This window comes from Dermacentor variabilis, chromosome 4, assembly GCF_050947875.1.
Source record: "Dermacentor variabilis isolate Ectoservices chromosome 4, ASM5094787v1, whole genome shotgun sequence".
Classification (NCBI taxonomy): Eukaryota; Metazoa; Arthropoda; class Arachnida; order Ixodida; family Ixodidae; genus Dermacentor; species Dermacentor variabilis.
The window spans coordinates 118,643,580-118,663,863 of NC_134571.1; the positions used below are offsets into that span (position 1 = coordinate 118,643,580).

The 20,284-nt window shown below is 45.7% G+C and overlaps 1 protein-coding gene across 4 annotated transcripts in view; it reads right to left on the minus strand.

The window, feature by feature from the left end:
* The window catches only part of LOC142577911 (uncharacterized), a 33,883-nt gene extending 14,088 nt beyond the window's left edge, over positions 1–19,795 (minus strand). The window contains exons 1-4 of one of the 4 annotated variants that reach the window (XM_075687347.1): positions 19,773–19,795; positions 17,653–17,718; positions 5,362–5,460; positions 2,646–2,747 (exon numbers count right to left, since the gene is read on the minus strand). In XM_075687347.1, the coding sequence (XP_075543462.1) occupies positions 2,646–2,747; positions 5,362–5,460; positions 17,653–17,716 (265 nt within the window). In that variant the 5' untranslated portion in view covers positions 17,717–17,718; positions 19,773–19,795. Of the gene's footprint in view, positions 1–2,645; positions 2,748–5,361; positions 5,461–17,652; positions 17,719–17,818; positions 17,975–19,482; positions 19,744–19,772 lie in introns of those variants that run through there. The other 3 variants (XM_075687344.1, XM_075687343.1, XM_075687345.1) reach the window with 3 other exon arrangements.
* Between the last annotated feature and the right edge of the window lie 489 nt (positions 19,796–20,284).

Below are 20,284 nucleotides of genomic sequence, written 5' to 3' on the forward strand. Positions count from 1 at the left end.
ACAATAAGCTCACTAGGCCTCAAGCCCTGACGTTCAGAATGCTTCAAACAAACACGTACCCCACGCAGAACATACTACACCACTACATGCCTGACCTATACAAAACATCATATTGTGAAAATTGCCATAGCACACTAGACGTACATCACTTGCTCTGGCCCTGTGGTCGGACCCACGCAAACAAGGATCAAGACTCCGCCAGGCTACAAGACGCATTACGCAGCACGGACCTGTCGGAGCAGCTCTGGGCCGTCCAGCGAGCCCACGATGCGGCCAGGAAGTTACAACTCCCGGTCCCAACGTGGGAGTAGCCCGCTCTATGGGACCTTGCGCCCCGTAGCTCGCAGGACCTCTCTATAAAATTACTCCATCCATCCATCCATCCTGAGTTACTAAGCAAGGCAATATCATCAGCGAATCGCAAGTTACTGAGGTATTCTCCCTTAACTCTTATACGGAATTCTTCCCAATCCAGGTCTCTTAATACCTCCTGTAAACACACGCTGTGAATAGCTTTGGAGAGATCGTATTTTCCTGCCTGGCGCCTTTCTTTATTGGGATTTTGTTGCTTTCTTTATGTAGGACTACGGTGGCTGTAGAGACGCTATAGATATCTTTCAGTATTTTTACATACGGCTCGCATACGCCCTGATTCCGTAATGCCTCCATGACTGCTGAGGTTTCGACTGAATCAAACGCTTTTTCGTAATCAATGAAAGCTATATATGAGGGCTGGTTATATTCCACACATTTCTCGTTCACCTGATTGATAGTGTGAATATGGTCTATTGTTGAGAAGCCTTTACGGAATCCTGCCTGGTGCTTTGGTTGACAGAAGTCTAAGGTGTTCCTGATTCTATTTGCGATTAGCTTAGTAAATACTTTGTAGGTAACGGACAGTAAGCTGATCGGTCTATAATTTTTCAAGTCTTGGCGTCCCCTTTCTTATGGATTAGGATTATGTTAGCGTTCTTCCAAGATTCCGGTACGCTCGAAGTCATGAGGCATTGCGTATACAGGGTGGCGAGTTTTGCTAGAACAATCTCCCCACCATCCTTCAACAAATCTGCTGTTACCTGATCCTCCCCAACTGCCTTCCCCCTTTGCACTGCTCTCAAGGCTTTCTTTACTTCTTCCGGCGTTACTTGTGGGATATTGAAATTCCTCTAGACTATTCTCCCTCCATTATCGTCGTGCGTGCCACTGGTACTGTTATAAATCTCTATAGAACTCTTAAGCCGAGTTTAGCTCTGATTATCTTAAACTCCGACAGTTGCCCATTCGCGAGCCCGTTCACAGTTGCCCGTTCGTGAATCGGTGATGTGGAGCTTGATGGAACCCAGCAGCTTTTGCATCTTCACCACGCAAACTACGGCGACGCACCTTTTCTTGCAACAATGGGGGTAAACCGATTTCCACGCTGGACAATGTCTTCGCGGGAGAGACTGACGTCCGCAAAAGCCGCACGTTAAACGAGCGACATGCTCCGACTACCCGGGTAAGCATGTTGAAGGAATGGACGCAATGTTTCGCCGACCAGCGTCAATGTTCGGCGTTTCGGTGTGAACATTATCGAGAGTCATGGTTGCGCGCGATAATCACCGCTTTTCTACATCCTCGTACACGCAAGCTTGGCATAGTGTTACATCAGCTACACGTTTTATGCACCGGCACAGTTGGTCAGATTGCCTGTCAACAGGTAAGCCCAGAAATAATTTGTCCTTAGTGGCGTACCAACTATTTCACGAGTGGGGGGTGGTGGGATGGCTATGCATATAGAGGGAGAGAGAGGGAGAGAGAGATAGAGAGAGACCGATTTGATTTACGAAAGCCGGACGCCCACCTTTCTCTGCTTGCAAAAGAACTACAACATCCATAGAAACATGCACCTGGTAATGAATTATTTAGTCCTAATATTTTAATTAAGACTAATTATCTAATTAGACGGGATGAAAAATGTAATCTGAGTATTTCCAAGTGACGGAAAACAACATAACCTTGGATCTGCCCAGCTGCGTGGCATTCACATATTTTTAAGCTCTCACTAAAATTTGCTGGAACCCTGTACTGACGCTGTACACTGAAGCATTCTTCCTTGTGACGTGCTCCCCTGTTTTCGCTGCATATCACTTTTTTCCCAATCCACACCGTCCTTAGCGTAAGTACACAGAAGAGTGGGGGAATCGGTGGCATTGGCAGAGTACGGTGTCATGCGGCAGCGGTATAGTGCATGCGTGGACAGCGACTCTGCACCACTGGTGGCGGTCTTACGTGTTGCCTACTAACCACTAACTAGCGCGACTTTTGACCTACTGATCCTAGCGATGGACCAGCGTCGCATACCGCAACTGTTGGGTTGATAGTCGCAATGCGATAAACGAAACTTTGTTTTTAACTTAACAAGGTTGGATATATTCGCATAAAAGATGTTTTCTTTCTTTAAAAGTAGATTTTAAACCTATACCTTGCAGTGGGACTTCAAGGAGAATTACGAATACGTCGTTATACCTATCAGTTTGTTTTAGCTTGCATTGTTATAACTAGATTTTACTGTATGCTGAAAAACACGCTCTCATAAGAGCTTCAAGCATGCATACTAACTTCTTTCGAATAAGTGTATCTTTTCAAGGAAAGATTCCACTTACCACATCGGCAATCACAGTAGTTTTCCCGCTGAGTACAATACATGTAAGTGAAATCTTCGCAATCTTTAGACCATGAGTAAGTGCAAGGCCTATTTTTCGCGGCTGAAAACAGGGGACGAAGGAAGAACCTTAGTGTGGAAATGGCACGCAGGTGATGTTTTTATGTAAGCATCAATACTCGTGCTCTAACATACTTTTATTTTCTATATTTCTTATGATTAGCTCCTATTCACATGCTTCTGTTATCGTTAAGAACTCCTGTATGAACCATACATAGGAATGAGCTTCACTTACCCACCGCTCTGATGGTGCAGCGCGGCGGGGGTGGTGATAAATGGGTCCCTGTGTTTTCCTGAGACTATGGTGCTCAACCTAGGGTGAGCAAGCGCGCTCACCCGCATATAGTGCGCAATGCGTGTGTGATATATGATACTGTTAGGATTACACCAGGAGGTAAACTTATTACAAGGTAGAAGTTCGGTTTATTAAGGAGCAGGCGCAGTATTTGGTGTTGATGCACGAGAGGCAGCTACTCGAATTCTAATCAAAGAGGCTTCCCCGGCTGCATCATGGTGGCTTAGCGCGTCTGGCAGGCTACATATCTTTGCGATCAACACGCGCATGCTGCATTTGAAGCAAGTGTGAATGCTTCGTGGTAGCGCACTCTCGTCACGCAACTAAGGCCGGAAAAGTACCTTAAACAAAGTACTCCGCATGACAACCCTTTCAAACTTCACTCAAACCCACACACCGGAGAGAGGCTGCAGGGCTGCCAAACAGGCAGCAGTCACCTTGTAACTTTGTAGCTTGTGGTGGACTAAGCCGTTAAAGCTAACCTGTGAACTAAGTTTGATTCACGCTTCAGGAAGTCTGAAAAAGAACTTGCTGAACGCTGTTAGCAATAGCAGCTACCCGAAGAACTCCGTAAAGCTAATGTTCAGTGGCAATAAAAAAATCAAGTGGAATCGGATTTTTTTGCAACAGGTTCCGCCTAAAACACCTGCCCAGATGGGACCATCAGCACCAACTAAGTTCACGGGATGCTGTTTTGCAGGAACGTGTATGTCAAGATATATTCATACCAGTTAGTGGGCTTCAGTTCTGTTGAAAGATAGAAGACGCACTGCAGGCACCGGCTGGAGTAAACAGCGATAGGCGATGGTAATATGATAAAAACTGCGGTGACCAATGCTTTCAAATGCTTATATAACCTCAAGATAAATGAAATGAAAACAGACAGACGGGGTTGGAAAGTGCCATGCGACGCGGAAGTCAACAGCCTCACGACAGGTAGTAATTGTACCTGGTTGTAAGGGTAACGGTAAGAAGGACGAGCGCAATCCGTGTTTTCTATCATGCCTCTGTTCGTTTGTGCCATTCTACCTTGAGTATGGATTAACAACACGCCCAACAGTCTGTACTTCTTACGACTTCACACGGGCATGCCAGCAAACTTAGTAGAGTGCAACCGACACTGAAATGTACCAAAGTGGGAAGCTTTGCTATGAAGTGTCAACTCCCAAACCCGAGCCGATCTGATTAAGAGAGCACGCAGGGTGGTTACAACTCATGGGGTTCGGAACTCAGGACTCCAACCAAGGCAGAGGCCTCTGGACGGGGAGCGCCTCGGTGCGATTTTGTCCCCGTTACAGTGTCTCTCTTCCTATGTCACTCACCGAGGTACTTCAGCACTGCCACCAAAATTATACGGCGAGATCCAAGTACAACACTATATTTTGCACTGCTACTTGCTTGCTTGCTTGTTTGCTCCGAACAGCATGGCGCGGAACCACTACGTGGGAACTGCTACTTCATGCCGTAGCTTGAGCTCATACCTTCCCTTCGTCATTATCTTCCCAATTGATGTTACGCGTAACAGTGGAATGCGATGCGACACCTGATGCGCCAGCTAATAAGCTGAGGTAAAACGGTCGGCAAAACGTTTCTTCAAAGACTTCATCATTGGATTATTCGTTGCCTGTGCTTGATATGCGAAGACGTTAAAATTGCGTGCATCTAAGCAAATATGTTCTTTGAGAAAAGCGGAGAGTTGAACGTTAAGTTGTGCAAAATCAGGAACTTCGGACTCACCAATTAGATTTTTGTGGCTAACTGCGAGTATATGCTTTATCTCTTGTGGCCCTTAAATTTCCGCTTATATTGTCGTAAATATGTTGTGCGTAAATCGCTTTATTTGTTGTAAATAATTGCTTAGATCCAGAATTAGCACCGGGCTAAAGCGTGATATACTAACGAATGCCTGTACTGTAAAACCAATAAGTTGAATACCTTTGGAACAGGCAATAAAACAGGCCTTTTATTCGAAATATATTTTCCTAGTTGCCGCAATATTGCCGCAACCTATTGATGTATAACTTGAGCCATAGATAACAGCCATATTTCTTTGGGGTGGTTAAGGCCGTACGTAAACTTATACTTGTGCGCCATAGTGCCATGTTCACATGCATGAACACATGAATAGGATCAATTAAACTATTAAGTTACTTGTGATTTTGCTCAAGAGAAACATTTTTAAAATGGTTTCGCGATCACTATGCTGTGAATATTATTTAGCATCGTCAGTTTCCAAAACTCACTGAAGAGGTGTAACAAGGACAAAATATTTCATCCTGAAAGTAATCGCATTTTCTGCGCGTTGAAATGCCTCATATTTTATTCACGTATTATGCGCGTTGAATGCATTCTAAATACTTACAGCATTTGAAGAAGGGAATAGGATGCCCGTTTTTTATGAGGCAGTTGGGTCTCTGGTCTTTTCCGCACTCCCGTCTCCTTGTTTGACACGATACGTAACCTAAAGAATAAGTAAAGATAAGCATTCTTGTGAGACCTCGTAAACTAGCGGGTCAATTTTCTGTCATGCTGCTGTAGCGAATAGGTTTCTCTCTCAGCACGTAACCTCCATATATTTCTAACTACATTCAACATGAGGCAATCGTCAGAGAACTGCTAGAGCTGCCAAGCATGGCTCATTCTGTCATCCTTAAACTTGACTTTCAGAAACTATGACCTGTCTCACATACAAGTTTTGACGACATATTTCTCAACCTAGGTAGTTTATTCTTAAAACCTTTCAAACCGATACACCATATAAACTTTTCCTACACTTAATTCGCAACAAACTTGATAATTTCCCGCAGGACGTCTAACTAAACCTTACACTCGTAACTTTTCACACACCTAAAGTTTATGTCAGTCTGCACGTCCTCCGATTCACAGCATGCTACGGGTATTGGCGATTGGGACAGCGGCAGATACTTTAATGTACCACTTTTGGTGCTTAAGTAAATGTTTTAGAGATTATCTAGGCCAATAACGGGTTCGTCGTGTTAACAAATGCTTCATACGCACTGTACACGCATGTAGACAGTGTTACAGCAGCTGCAATGCAATATGTCTGGCACATAGCTAAATGACTCGCACGCGTATATTGACAAGTTATATTGATGAGTGGCTTAAATGTCCCTAAGTGAAAACGGGTTTTCCGAAATGTTGTAGTGGCAGACTATGGTTTAAATTTGAGAACCTAAGGTCTCTAACCTGCTTGGATCTAAAGTCAAGTGCGGATACGCTTTTGCATTTTTCATCCATGAAAATCAGAAACAGTGGCCGGAAATTATGACCAAATTCTCGTGCAAAGCAGCAGAGGAACATAACATTGATGATGACGATGATGCTTTATTAGAATCTCTTTTGAAATAGGGTGGTAACAAGTAGTCACCTAGCTTGCTTGAGTTAATCAAGTATGCATTACGTGCTTTTCATTGTAGCAATTTAGTTTACAACTCCTCAACCTTCCTTAACTCCCTCAAAACTCCACTAATTTTTACTGCTACCTATGCCTGTAACGGGTCCGGTCGTATCAATTTTTTAAAAAATTTTTCCCCGCCAATACGCTAAACATCTCTTGCTTATCTCGACTACTGACTGGCTGATGCTTCCGTCCGCTTTAAAACCAGGCGCTTCTGGAAGGAGTAGGTTATGTAAAGCTGAATACCTTGGCATTTCATTAGAACGTGCTTAGTGGTCTCGGGAATTTTACTGGACCAGACACATGCCAATTTTCGCTCCGCATATCTGCTCTGGCATGTTTTTGTCCTTAGACAACCAGCTCAAGCTTCAAGGCACTGCTCTTTGTATTATCGTGCATATTGTTGTTTCTAATGTTTTTCTACAAATTAATGTAAATGTCCATGGTGTTTTTACGCGCAAGCGTAACTGGCCAGCTAGCACAATCAGCGAATGTACGTTCAAATCTGCGAAGGAGGAAGGCCCTTGGAGATGCAGAGAATCGCGCGCCGGAGAAAGTACGAAGGATCGCGATGAATACGCACCAAATCAGCGCCACCTACAGGAAAGTTTAGGTGACTTTGAGTGCAGGGTTGAAGGAGATACGAGGCAAAGTGTCGAGGAGGAGGAAGGTAGGCGGAGGCGCTCTGGGTTGACCTCCTCTGGCAGTTGCTACAGGTTTTTTTGCGATACAGACGTACCGGGATTCATTTCGTGGCAACATCGTCCTCGCGCCCCATACGCTGTGGGTGGAGTGAAAGCTTGTGATAGTAAGTCGACGATAGTGGCTCAGTCTCCCGTGCGTAAGGAAGGAAAGCCGGGGGAAGCACGGTGTCTTCCTAATTGAGGGGAGGGGGTTATACTTTGGCAGCTGCTGTGTATGGTGCCGCCGCGCGAGCCGTTTCTTGAATACAACATGCGAGGCGCACAGTTAAATTATGGGGTTTTATGTGCCAAACTATCATTTTATCCTGGGGCACCCCGTAGTGGGGGGCTCCGGAATAATTTGGACCACTTGGGGTGTTGAGAATTGCAAGCGACCGCCGCACGTTTGTTGCACCCATGGTTGTGGGCCCAACGACGCAATAAAGAGGGAGTCGGCTAACGGAAGAGGGGCGCCCCCCCCCCCCCCCCCGGTCTAGCGTTCCGGCTGGCGCCTCGACCAGCAACCTCATCCGTGCCCCGCGTTTTGGGCGGACCTCCTGCCGAGTGCGAATTGCCGGTGCCTCCGAGTGGGGTGAAAGCGTCTGTGCGGCCGCGCGGAGATCGCCAAATTCGACGAAAACCTGCGCTCATGGCAGAGATTATGGAATCAATTCGAGTCGACCATCCACAAGAATTCAGCTCCACATCCAATTGACAAGGTTGAGTACTTGACGAGCTACTTCATGGGCAAAGAGGCAACCGATATCGACGGGCTACCATCCAGTGACCGAAATTATGAAATTGCCGTGAAGACATTGGTGGAAAGATTCGGAAAGGACGACGGTATCATTGAATAGCACATGTCGAGGTTGCTCAAGATCCGACTTGTCCATAACATTCTGACACCGCAATGCTGCGGATCCTTATGATGAAGTCCCGACGGGGTATTGGAGCCTAGAGGCATTGGGCGTGACGTCGAACGCTTACGGAGTGCTTTTTTTGATAGTCTCCCGAAAGAAGATCCCGAATGAGCTTTGCCTCGGTTACTGCAGGCGAAAGACAATATCTACAGTCGCGCCAGGAGATCTCTTTCAATATTTCCTCAATTTCCTCGAGACCGAAGTAGGAAGTCGAGAGAGGGCCGAATGTGGGTACCGTGAGTAGTAGAGCACGGACAGGCTGAGTCGGCCAAGTCGCAAGCATATTTCTGAAAAGTGTCCTCGACGGTTTTAACTGCCGTCATGCCGTCATGAAAGCTGAAATACAGTGCAAATCTTGCGAAGCGAGCAGTCATCCAACCTAGGATTTTGAAGTTGATTTCACTTCTGATGAAAAGAGGACAGTTGTGCAGCGGAAAAGACTGCTTTAGGCGCGCTAAGGCGGGTCATCGAGCATACGAATGGCGCACAGTAATATGGCTTAAGTGTAAGAGATGTTCCGGCCTGCCTAATGCAGTCCTGTGTAAGCTGAATTGACTACCACCAGCCGAAAAGTCGAACAACAACACTGTACTGACTGAGACGATCATGCACTCTTCGATGGAAGTCGAAAGTACCAAGAGTAGCACCCGTATCCTTCTGCAGACGGCTCAACAGTGGGTGAAGGGCACGGAGACGCGAGCGATGATTAGGCTGATGATTGACGGAGGAAGTCAGCGTACCTTCTTCAAGGATGAGGTTTCACAGAAGATTAAACTGCGTGTGTTGGGAGAGGAGATTCTGAATATAATGACATTGGGACACGATAAGCCGTCTTCAGGAATGAAGTGCCGCCGAGTGGAGCTATGGCTGTGCAGTCAACACAGCAAAAGAAAGATCCGCGTCTAAGTGCTCGAGATTCCACAAATCTGCTGCGACATTGCGCCAGCACCTGAAGCTTGAACCACCAACTGCCTCGAAGAGCAAGGCCTCGAATTCGCCGCAGTACGCAAGATGGAGCAGAGATAGGACTGCTGCTGGGATGCGATTACGTGTCCACGGTGGGAGTGTTGCGTGTGGCTGTCATCCGCGAGCAAAACCAAGATGACACTGTTGCTTAACTTAAATCGTTTTGGAAAAACGAGCACAGTGGCATTGTGAACGAAGAGGCCGACATGGAAGACAATGGAGTTTTGCGGGAATGTCTGGAGAATGTATCGAGGAACAACTGTCGATATCAAGTTAACCTTCCCTGGAAAGAGAATCCGGCCGATTTGGCAGCCAACAATTAAAGCCACGGCTTTCAGTAGGCTCAGGTCGTTAACGACAAAGTTGATGGTCAACAATGACCTTATGAGCGATTATGACCAGGCGGTTTGAAATTACACGCTTGCTGGACACACAGAAGGGGTCATCGGAATGCATGAGTCCCCGTTTATTACATGCCTCACCACGACGTAGTCCGTGTTTGCAGTGAGAACACAACATTAACAGTCGTCTTTGATGCATCATCCAAAGCGCCGGGAAAACTGTCTCTAAATGACGTCCTTTTCGCAGGACCGAATCTGAACCCAAATCTGCCGCATATATTAAATTGATTTCTAACACGCAACGTGGGGAACACGTCCGACTTTGATAGGATATTCTTGCACATAGAGCTTAAAATGGATGACTGGGACGCCCTTTGTTTTCTCTGGTACGAAAGTACACCGAAAGAGGGACAATCACTCCCTCCATTAGGAGAGTACTGGATGACGAGGGTCCCGTTCGGCGCAACATCCAGTCCATTCCTTCTCGTCGAGGTGCTGAAGCACCATTTAGAGCAAACAAAGGGCTCTTTCCTGGAGACAGCAAGCATGGTAAGCAACGACACTTATCTAGATGACTTGGTCACAGGTGCCGATACTCTAGAGGAGGCAATGTGCATATGCAAAGAGGCCGAATGTATTCTTCAGATGGCAGGCATGAATATGAGAAAATGCAAGTCCAGCGACCCAAATCTTGCAGCAGATTGGCCAGAAGAGCTAGGGAATGAACTCGGACTTTCAGCACAGGTCGTAACTAGGATCCTTGGCGTTGAGTGGGGATAACTACAGATGAATTCAAGTTCGAAATGTGTTCCCTGATTGACTCTTTAAAACAGCGTCAGGACACAGAAAAATTCCTTCTACAAGGGACGAGTTGTATATTTGGACCATCTGGATTCCTCGCGCCCATCTCTATCACAACTAAGATAATGTAACAAAGGCTATGGAAACGTGCTACTCAATGAAATGACCCACGTACGTCGGACGTCCTCGAAACGTGGAACACGTGGTGTCAAGAGCTTCCTGACTGAAGGAAAGCTTCCGTTCCTCGAAAATGGGTCAGGACATAAAGAACGAAAGCGCAGAGCTGGAATTACATCTGTTCCGCGACGCGAGTCCAAAAGCATACGGTGCCATTGCCTATACTAAGTCGAGGACAAATTAGGGAATGCGTATTGTGTTGCTGATGCCTAAATCAATAGCGGATCCACAGAAACGTTTGTTATTTCCACGGCTGGACCTCATGGTTGCTTTGATCGGCGCATGCCTCGCCCGCTGCGGGATTGAACGGCTAGGCATACCAACGATTCATGTGCTCTGCTGGTCCGACTCTAGCCTCCCGTTGAGCTTTAATAGGAGGAAGCTTTAGCTCGGGTGCTCTTATCTAAATACATGTAAAAGGAGAACTTGTTTTTCTCGGTAATCACTTCTACAAATTTGACGAGGTTTGTTGCATTAAAAATAACTTAAAATCTAGTGACTATTGTTTTCCAATTTTTATTTAAATTGTCAAATTTTTATTAAAAATTGGTCAAAATGGAAAATTTTCTGAAAACGCAACTATCAAGTGTACAGCTCTCTAACTAAGCAAAGCCAAATGATGTCACAATTCTGTGAATTGCATTTGGTAGTACATATAAAGCGGACAAGCGTGATGTCTTACACATGAATCTGAAAAAAAATTACTAAGGTGTAAATACGCTTTTTGCAGAACGCTTGTATATAACGTGACAAATTGACGTAATATATAAATTGATATATCGAATGTTTCGCTTTCAGTGATCTTATGGATGCCGCTTACAGAACCGCGATATCTGATTGTATGCGGAGCTATTAATTTATAAACTTGGTGAGTCTGTGTTTTTCAAACATTTGACTTTTTGATTTTTTAAAATAAAATTCAGGCCCTAAATCGAACTTCCGCTTCCAACATTCCCTAGAATTTGACTTTCTCTCTGAAGTGCGAGACATTTTATTCAAATCGGTCCAGGGGTTGTCTGAGAAAAGCGTTTTTGCGTTGTACGTGTATTTGAATAGGCCGCGTTGGAGTTGGGCCTAAGCTAAAGCTTCCTCTTAAGAGGAAGCTTTAGCTCGGGTGCTCCTATGTAAATACATGTAAAAGGAGTATTCGTTTTTCTCGACAACCACTGCACGGAATTTGACAAGATTTCTTGCATTTAAAAGAAAAACTTAAAATCTAGTGACTGTTTCTTTCGAATTTTTGATTTAGATCCTCAATATTTTAGTAAAAATTGGCAAACATGGCAAATTTTCAAAAAACGATACTATCAAGTTCACAACTCTAACTCAGCAATCAAAAGCGATATCACAATTCTGTGAATTGCATGTAATAGTAGATCTAAAGTGGACAATATTGATACGTCACAAATGAATCTCAAAAATTTATTAATATGGAAACACAGCTTTTGCAGAACCCTTGTATACAACGTAACCAATTCACGTAATATGCAAGTTGACATGTCGAATTTGTCCAATTTCAATGATGAAACAGATGTCGTTTACGGTACCGCAGTATCAGTTTTTGATGCAAAGCTGTTGTAATCTTCGTGCTTCTATTTTCTTGAGGCTTTAAAATTTTTGAAAATTTTTTTCACAATATTCAGGCCCCAAATCGAAATTCCGCTACCCACAGTCACTAGAATTTAACTTTCTCTTTCAAATGCAACAAATTTCATCAAAATTTGCCCGAAAGCGTTCTTGCGTTTTACATTTATTTGAATAGGTCGCGTTGGAGTTGGGGCCCGAGCTAAAGCTTCCTCTTAAGAGCTCCGCACTGATGTGGTAACCATTTGTGAGCAACACAGTACAGGAGATACAAGCAGTAACCAATCTTGCTGTTTCGAAGCGTTGCCCGGGGATAGAAAATCCTGCAGATCACTGCTCTCCGCTTTGGTGGTCAGCGAGAATCGTTGGACGGGATTTAAATGGCTAAATGCACTCAAACGTATTACGCGATGCCTTCACACTTCCGTGAAGCTGAATGCTGCACCGCAGAACTCTGGAAAGTTCAGGTGCTGAACATCGAGATGCTGGTGTTCACGGTGTCCATATTGAGCACAAGGGCTCAATGACAGGGGTACTCCGTGTCACCGCCTGGGGTATGTGCTTTCTTCATAACGCCCAGAACGCGGCAGAGAAGTGAAGGGGAAGCCTGTGAGCGGAAGAACTCTCATAGGCCGAGAATTGCTGGCTGAAAGTGCCACACACAGAAACCTTTGGGAATGGCATCCATTCTCCGATTGCCTTGGGGCCACATAATCGTAAGTCCGCCATGGCGGGTGTGCACCCATTCATTGACAGCGACGGCCTATTGAAAGTTCTAGACAGGCTGCACAATAGCGCACATAAAGAAGTGACAAGGCACCCAGTCATTTTGTCAGCTGTGCATCTGTTCAGACGCTTGTTGGTGGCCTGGCAGCATAGGCGGCTTTTACAAGCTGGAGAAAGGGACGCTCTGACTCAACTTCGAAAGACTGTGGATCCCGCGACCAAGACAAGCCATGAAGAAAATCAATTTCGGTTGTGTTCCGTGTGAAAGACAAAGTAGCGACCCCGCCTTTGAGCCGCTTGCACCCCTACCATCCCACCGTATCCGCGAATCAGAGCCATTCGAAATTACTGGAGTGGACTTCGCAGGCCCCATATCTGATACCGAGTTTCGAAATTCCTACAAAGCCAATATAGCTCCGTTCACATGTCCCACCACGCGAACTATGCATCTGTAACTCGTCAAGGACTTGACAACACAATCTTTCCTTATGTCTTTCAAGAGGTTCGTGACGCGGCGAGGAATGCCCAGGAAAATTTATTCAGACAACACTCTAACGTTCAACCGGGCGTCGAGGGACTTAAAAAAGCTATTCTATGCTATAAAGGCAGGTTAGATGCATTATTACTTGGGTGGCAACTGTATCGCCTGGAAGTTCATCGTCGAAAGAGCACAGTGGTAGGGCGTTTTTTTGGGAACGCATGGTGCCAAATGTCAAGACAGTGCTGCGAAACGTCCTCGGAAGAAGTGCCTTACATTATGGCAGCTTGGCCATCCTCATCACTCAGATCGAGGCCGTTGTGAATTGCCGTCCACTGACGTTCCTTCACTTGGACGCAGTGGAGCTTTTGCCCCTAATGCCATTGGATTTCTTTAAGGGCGGCGAATATCAAGTTTGCCTAACATTGCAGAAACTGCTTCCACCTAATCTATGAGGGCTGCGCTCGCAAGACGCAGGCAGCACCGTATAGCACAAGTGGATTCATTTGGGAGAAGATGGAGGCAGGAGTACCTACTAGAACTTCGTTCTGCCCATGCTACGGCTCAGTGCAAAGAGAGAAGCATAAAGGAAGAGGACATTGTCCCACTCGGGGAGGAGAATGTTCCATGACAGATGTGCGAGCTGTGCCGGGTTGTCGAAACGTATTCTGGAAGGAACGGCCGAATGCGAGCATGCAGGATTTCTCTGCCAGAACGAAAGCTGCTGAGGCGACCGGTGCAGACACTCTACCCGCTTGAACAAGGGATGCAATGAGCCGACGCTCATTGCGGGGTAGGTTGCTGAGAATTGCATGCGACCGCCGAACGTTTGTTGCAGCCGTCGTTGGGGGCCCGACGACGCAAGCGAGAAGGAGCCGGCAAACGGACAAGGGGAGCCCGCTGGGCTACCGTGCCGGCCGTGGCCTTGACCCGCAACCTCATCAGTGCCCCGTGTTTTCGGTGGACCACCTGCTGAGTGCGAATCGCCGGCGCTTCCGAAAGGGACGAAATCGTCCGTGCGACCAACGGAGAACTTCGATTTTGTGTTTCCTTTTCTCTTCACTGCGATCTGTTTTTTCTACAATAAACATTCAGCCATGAACCAAACCCCGACAATTAAACATCGTTCCTTCGAGGCTCCTGCGTACGCGGCCGCTACGCCGCCCGAAAGACTCTCACGCAGTTATAGTCGCATTCGCGAAGTGACTTCCACAATGTTGTTCGTAGCTTTTAACGCGAGAGCGTTAGGGAGCCCATGTCGCAGAAAACTTGGCGATGGCGTTCTGCGTCTGGCGTAGGACGTCGACATCAAACACATCTTCGAACAACATATACCCAGGCCTTCAATATTATGCAAGAAATTGCCTGAACTAATTGAATTTCTCAAGCTAAAACACACAGAAAAATCGTAAAATACGCCTTGCACACAACCCACTGAAATGATAGCTCTCGGTTTGTAATATGACTACACGAGGAAACATAATTCTGTTACGCGAAAATTCAAGGAAACTCCTTCACGCACAGAAACCGGCCGCGGACTCACAGAACGGCCACGGCGTCCCCAATTTTGCGCGCGCCGGCGGGATGGGTGTCTTGGGGGTCACGTAGCGGCGCGCCCGGTACCTTGAATTAACTCCAGCTGGCGCTCGCCTCCGCCGCATCACAGCCCACGCAAGAGGCCGTGGTTCCACCACAAAACTCGCGTTCGTGCATAGCGTTCGCCGCAAGCGTTTCCAGGTAAACATTGCGGTTACATACGCTCCAGTTGCCGGCAAGTGTGAGAAGCAGTCGGGGATCTTTGAATGCTATCGTGTTCCACTCTTAAAGGCGAAGTTTTAACGTCCTCCAAATTTTTGTTCTGCATGGGGTTCTTTAACGTGCATCTAATCTAAGTACATGGGTATTTTCGCCTTTCGCCCCCATTGAGATGCGGCCGCCGCCGCCAGGATTACATCACGCGACCTCGTGCTTAGCAGCCCAACATCACGGCCATTAAGCGACCGCGGCGGCTGCGATACGGACAGTGTAGGCGTCTAGGCGCACCGAGGGCCGACAGCTTCATACGATAGTACACATACGCTTGCGCGTCATCCGCGCTCACGAAGTGAAACGCTACTGTAACATTTTGTTTCCATGACTAGCATCCAACTCACTGTCTCTCTTTCATTCACTTTGTATCTGATGACCCCCTTTGTATACTTACGCTTTCAGTTATGCGGTATTTGGTTGCCAACTTTCTTCGCCTCTTCCACCATTCTGTGTATACTTTGTTCAGGTACAAATACTTGTGCACTTTAGACGCCCATTTACTTTTATCCCGCTTCCTGAGTCTTTCTTCCAAACTAATCTGGATCTGCGCTTCTCAGTATATCCAATTTGAAGCGCTGAATGGCATTTGCGAATGTTAGCGCATGCACCATTACTCCTTTTCAGCTTCCACGCACCACCTGATATTCCTTGCAGGTGAAAACACTCGGTTTCAATATTGCTGCATTCCCGCATGTCCTTCATTTTCTGAATTCCTTGGTGGGTGCTTGTTTTCCTTCGTTTTTGCATACTCCGATGTATTTATTTTGCTTGACTACGGGTACAGATGGCTTGCTGCTGAATTGATACCACGTAATTACTCGTCTCTTCATGGAAGTTGTCTTCATTTATTTGTGAAAAACCTAAGGCCTAGATTTGTTCGCTACTAGCACAATGTCACTCGTATACATCAGTCCAAGGACCTTCTGTTGACACCTCTGCCCATTACGAACGTAAGATGTCCAATTCACTCTTTCCAAACGAAGCTTGAACAACAACGCAGACAGGGGACATCCTTGCTTCATTCCTTGCCGAATTTCCACTACTACAGTGCATTTCGGGCCTTCACATACAATTTGCATTTGGTTGTCTCTATATATTTCCCTTTGCGGATCCACGAAAGCGTCATGTATGCCTTCGGGCTTGTGAATATCCCCATAACAATCCCCTCTCTGCGGGGTCGTAGGCTCCTATTCTACCTAGATATGCTTTCCATAAGATATCTATTATTAGCTATTGAAGTATCTGTGAACTGAGTTAGTACAAACGTATTGTTCTCTAAGCGTTTGCCTGGTATGAAGCCATTATTCATGAACTAACACTAATCTTGAAAAAACGATCAAAAATTATGCGGATCCCACGTGCTCGGGTTAGGGAAGGCTAAATTAGATGTAACTTAAGAGGTTGCTAGAAATGCGACCTCAGGCTACGGTGTTCTACTCCTATGCAAAAAATAAACATAAATAAGATTAAAAGAACCAGATAAACTAAAATGACTTTAAAAAGGCACTTTATGACGACCAAACGATCCACACACGATAGTGAAAGAAACAATTTACGAAAATCAACAATGAAGGCGAGGCACGAAGTTATCCGTAGTATTTCGAGCACATGTCTGTAGTTCAACAAAGTCTTTGACTGATTTGAAGCCGTTGTTTCAAGACCTATAATTGGCCATGATCAAGGTATTTCTCTGATGCAAGATGCAACAATGGATGACCGGAGTGGTGTATGCTTGGCCATGTCCGCGTGCACGTTTTTCCAATCCGTCCGCTCGGTCTTTCACAGATATGCCGGTATGACCGGTAACCCACTGAAATGAAATTTCATGAGCACGAGTTGCCGTAACTTGCATAAGCTCAGTCATTTTCACAAACATTTTAGTGTGCACATTTTGCCAGACCATTGAAAGCAGCTCAAGAGGAGACTGTGAATTTGCGCAAACTTCCCATTTATCTACAGGCTGGCTTACCGCTACAAAAGCTCGCCGCTTGCGAAATCGGGTACAGTTATGCTGCCATTGGTATCGGAATATTTGGGTTTCAATGCCTCCGAGACCGATTGTTACTGGAAATACAGGCGGTCACTTATAGACACCTGTTTCATTTGCAACTCCTCCAAAAAACACTGTTTTAATATCGACTACGAGCTAGTCATCGTGCGCAATTACTACACGGTCGCAGACATGTGGAAAACAGCGCGCATTGCGGCGGTGTTCTACGAACGAGATGTAGCTATCCGGTTTTCAGTGGCCAAGTTACCCTTTCAGTAGCACAATTCGATGACCAGTAGTGTTTTTTACACAGTGGACAAAACCGGTCATTAATTTCCGTTCGTGCGACAAACGGACCGCGGAGCCGAACGGTGAAAAGTTACGCCGCTAACAAGAGCGCATGCCTGGGTGCGAGTGAGGAACAAAACAAAGGCTTCCTGTTAGCCGAGTGCATAGAAGCGAGGAGAGAGCAAAGTGTGAGTTCCCGGAAATCAGATGCGAGAGGCGGTCATCCCTTGGCACCTGTGAGGCATACGGGGAACGACGGTTATTGCGGACAGAAAGATCACACATTGCAGCTACGTTAGAAACTTTGAATTGAATTCTGTTGTCTTCGTCGATTAGGTGAGTCTTCTTAGCGTTGAGCTTAAGAAGCGGTTCTTATTATCTTTTTTTTTGTACAAGAAAAGCCTAAACTTCACATTACCCAAGCTTTCAAACGGCGCTGAAATTGCATTACAAAAGTATGCTCTATACTCACGTATATTTGTAGGGGTGGCGTTCACAACTAGCATGACACACATCAACAGGTAAATGCCTCGCATCGCTGCAAATACATATAATAAGCAAAGCATTAGTGCTGGTGAATATTATGGCGACAGTTTCATCACCGGCGTTAAGAAGAACAAAAGTTATTGAAACCCCACAGAAGAAGCTGTCGGCGTAAAGTGATAGCCTTGCCATGCTTCTTCGACGGGCAAGAACTGTGGGGCAAGAAATATTTAACGCGATAGCATTATGCGGCAGGCTGTTTTCGTCACATAGCTATGAAGTTAAAAATAGCTCTATGTGAACAGTTCCGTGGAGATAAAAATCCGAATGGGAAATATGGGCCCACGTCTGCTGAGAAACAATGGTACAATAGTTGGTTGCGTGGTCGACGGTATTTCTCTAATCATCATGATCTTGAAGTTGTGAGAAAAAGTAAAAAAAAATTATTTTGCATATCTTTGCTTGTAATGGTTCACAGCCGATCTTGCGGAAAAATTTTTACGAGAACGATGCGGTTTTTTTGACATTGTGTTAACTGCATAAAATTAGCGTTTGCAAAAATTTGACCGAATAGCATTGCGATAGCAGGTACTCGTATGTCGACATGGCTTCATATCGATCTGTCATCGACATATCGACAATTATATCGACAGGTGGGATACGAACACACAGGTTCGTGCCCACATACGGCCAGTTGCTTTCTTTTCCCGTCCACTTTCATTTGCCTTTAGTTATCATTTCTATATTTCAATTAAAACAAGTAATTAACGCTCTGCTTCCCGTGGTTGCATTGTTTGTCGGCTTCATATGGCTATGACTTTAAAAAATCGGGCCCCTCTGTTCCCCTTATCCTGATTCACTGCATAGCGAGGGTCTCGAACACGGCAGCTTTGATGCCTTCAGGTAGCATACGGTAGTTTATTGGCCGATCGCCTTCTCCCAAGTTTACGTATCACGGGATGCCTTGGAGCTTAAAAGTAAGTTCTACGTCCTATTTTGTCGGTTTTATATATACACATTGTTTTTCTTTAGCTACCTCAATTTTTTTAAAAGATTGCGTATGCAGATATCACAATTCTAAACCTTGAACGAGATTACTCGATGAGGCGGCCATTACTTCTACGAGAAATCAGAATGTTCAGTTGAATAATTAACCTAATCACGGTAATTAACGTTTTAGTTAATTACAGTACGCCACACATTTTAATCTACGAATTATAGCCGCTGAGTTCGCACGGCGTACCCTCTTGGAACGAATTCTCTGCACAGCACCAGTTCCGAGTTATTCATTTTCAAAATGTCCGCCAACTCAGCAAAGTTAAGCAGGCTTCAAGCACTCAGCAAAAGGAAGCCAGAAACTGTATACATTCTTTGGAAGAGCGCATACAACACACAGAACAGCATTCTATTCAATAAAGAACAAGCACAAAGCGAACATCTGAACCGCATAATTGATGATAAGGCGCTCCTGATAACAACGCGAAGCACGTAGCGCTTCCAGCATACGTTTCCCGGTAAAGATTACTCTTGCGCAAGCTGCCGCGCTGACGGCAGCTTGCGACCGGGGGGGGGGGGGGGGTGACGTCACTAGCCCTTCGTGTATAAAAAAGAAAAAACCCAGCCTAGCAAGCAGCAGCACCGCTTTGAGTAGGCAACACATAGAACTACCGAGGAGCAGTGTGAACGCAAGGAATGGCAAAGGGAAAAATATACGGCAAGACGACCAGCGGTGGGGTACTGCCAAAATTACCATTACTCGCTTTACTACAAGTTACTTTAACTGCCATCGCTCTAAAGCAATAACGCATTGCATACCCGCCTGAGCAGGTGTGCTGATTTCCAACAGCTTCGCTAGTCATCCATTTTTGCAGGGCCGTGATGGCGAGTCAATTTTTTCCGTAGCATATTTCACTCACCTGAGAAATATAAACCACGTTCAACGCAAGCCGAATATTCTCTGTCCTTTCGTTTCGTGGGTATAACCTCTACGCTGTTTGGTACTATAACTACGATTGGTTTCTTGATGTGCGCCCGACATAAATACACGCTATTCTCTTTTTTTTTTTTGCGTGTCGAAACCCAGAAAACCTCGCTTAACATGCGGCTTACCGCAGTGTGGTCACAAGTGCGTGTAAGAAACGCGGAGGGCATTTGAGAGAGAATAGCAGGTGCAGAGCAATCAACAACAGGGCTATTACAATATCTCTAAAAAGCACAGGTGGCGGAAAGAGGCTCAGTGACAGCTACAAGGCTATCACAGGCGCAAAAATAGCGTGAAGTCGAGATCGAAAACGATAGCTTTAAATGGAGGCGTCGGGCGATTCACTCTCAAAGTATACAATGTTAGAGGTTTGCGTGATACGCCATATGTTACCATGACACGTGATACGTTGAGCCCACTGAGCATGCGGGTGTGATACATCCGATTACCCCATCAGGTTATCTTTATTGTGCAACCACGCAGCAGTGGCCATACCGCCAGCTTCGACATTGACGTCAATTCACTTTTGCTACTCATCTGCCGTGATGCTAACAGATAAATGGTAAAATCAGTCATAACTTAGTATGATCGCATGCTGAGAACATAGCATTAGTGATGTTTTATAGTTATTGTTAAGACC